Raw genomic sequence first — 1,149 nt, forward strand, 5'->3', positions numbered from 1 at the left:
GCGATACACAGCTGAGGATACTATTTCTCGCAAATGTTTTATTTAAAAGCAATGCACATAAACTATCATACTTAAACCCTAACACGTAGGACGTTAGGCCTCCACATTATTCTTGCTGCAAATCCTCAAGCATCCTTCTCTGCCTCAACCACCTATTCCCAAATTTGCACCCGAAAACCACTGGAGCTTTCATCCCAAAGAGCGGTAGCATCCAGATTCCAGGCTGCTTGGGTTTATTTCTCGTCGCCTCGAGGGCAAATGCACAAGACCCCTTAATTTTAGGCAGTTGGCGAAATAGAGGGAGAGCCCCGCAGGTTTTTCTCGCGCCCATTCCTGACTTGCTAGTGCCCACGCGCTAGTTTTTGCTGGAAGCCGCCATGTCAGCACCTATTTCCTTTGGCCGCTCCCTCCTCCCGTCCCTTCCCCTCCCCAATCCAGCCAACATCGTAGGCATCCGATGGTCCTGGGCCGCGAGTCCCGCTCAGCCGCATTGCTTCCGTCCCAACGCTTCTCCCATCCGCCACTTACACTTTCTTCTTTGCACCTTTCTTGCCTCCTTTGGTGAGGCGCTTGTTCTTTCCTACCGCCATAGCACCGCAGCGGGATCCAAAGAGGCCGGAAACCGTAAAAAACGCGATATTGCGCGAGAGCCGGCTCACGTGAGCGTGACTTCCGCGACTTGCAGAAACGCGCTCGGCTCATCTCAGTCGTTGGCGCGAAATCACAGCGGCCTCTGGTGGGGATAACTCGGTATTCTTGATCGATGGAAAATGTGAGCCGTCAGCGTTTAAGAAATAGGATGTGCAGTATGTGAATTAGCACGGGAAGAAGACATATTCATAAATGGGCTGGCATAGGAAACTTACAGTGTGTGTGTGTGTGTGTGTGTGTGTGTGTGCGCGCGCCACATTAGGCGCGGGCAATCACAAGTGCATATTTTGAGGATATACTTTTTTTTTTTTTTTTTTTCCAATATAAAATTTTATTGTTTTTATCATAAACGAAAAAATACATCACAAGTATTACACAAAGATTTATCCCATCCCCCTACCCCCCAGACTTCCCAAACCAAACCTAGGCTAACATTCAACTACAAGTAAACAGATATTAATATCTCTAACTCCAAACTCTAAACTTAAGCAATCCATC

At 47.9% G+C, this 1,149-nt stretch overlaps 1 protein-coding gene across 1 annotated transcript in view; it reads right to left on the reverse strand.

Annotated features, from left to right (window-relative positions):
* Positions 1–653, reverse strand: part of RPS3A (ribosomal protein S3A) — a 4,393-nt gene extending 3,740 nt beyond the window's left edge. The window contains exon 1 of the mRNA XM_015816442.1: positions 529–653. Within this exon, the coding sequence (XP_015671928.1) occupies positions 529–590 (62 nt within the window). The 5' untranslated portion in view covers positions 591–653. The remainder of the gene's footprint in view (positions 1–528) is intronic.
* Positions 654–1,149: the final 496 nt, after the last annotated feature.

Source organism: Protobothrops mucrosquamatus, unplaced genomic scaffold, assembly GCF_001527695.2.
Source record: "Protobothrops mucrosquamatus isolate PMUCROS unplaced genomic scaffold, P.Mucros_1.0 scaffold453, whole genome shotgun sequence".
Taxonomy (NCBI): domain Eukaryota; kingdom Metazoa; phylum Chordata; class Lepidosauria; order Squamata; family Viperidae; genus Protobothrops; species Protobothrops mucrosquamatus.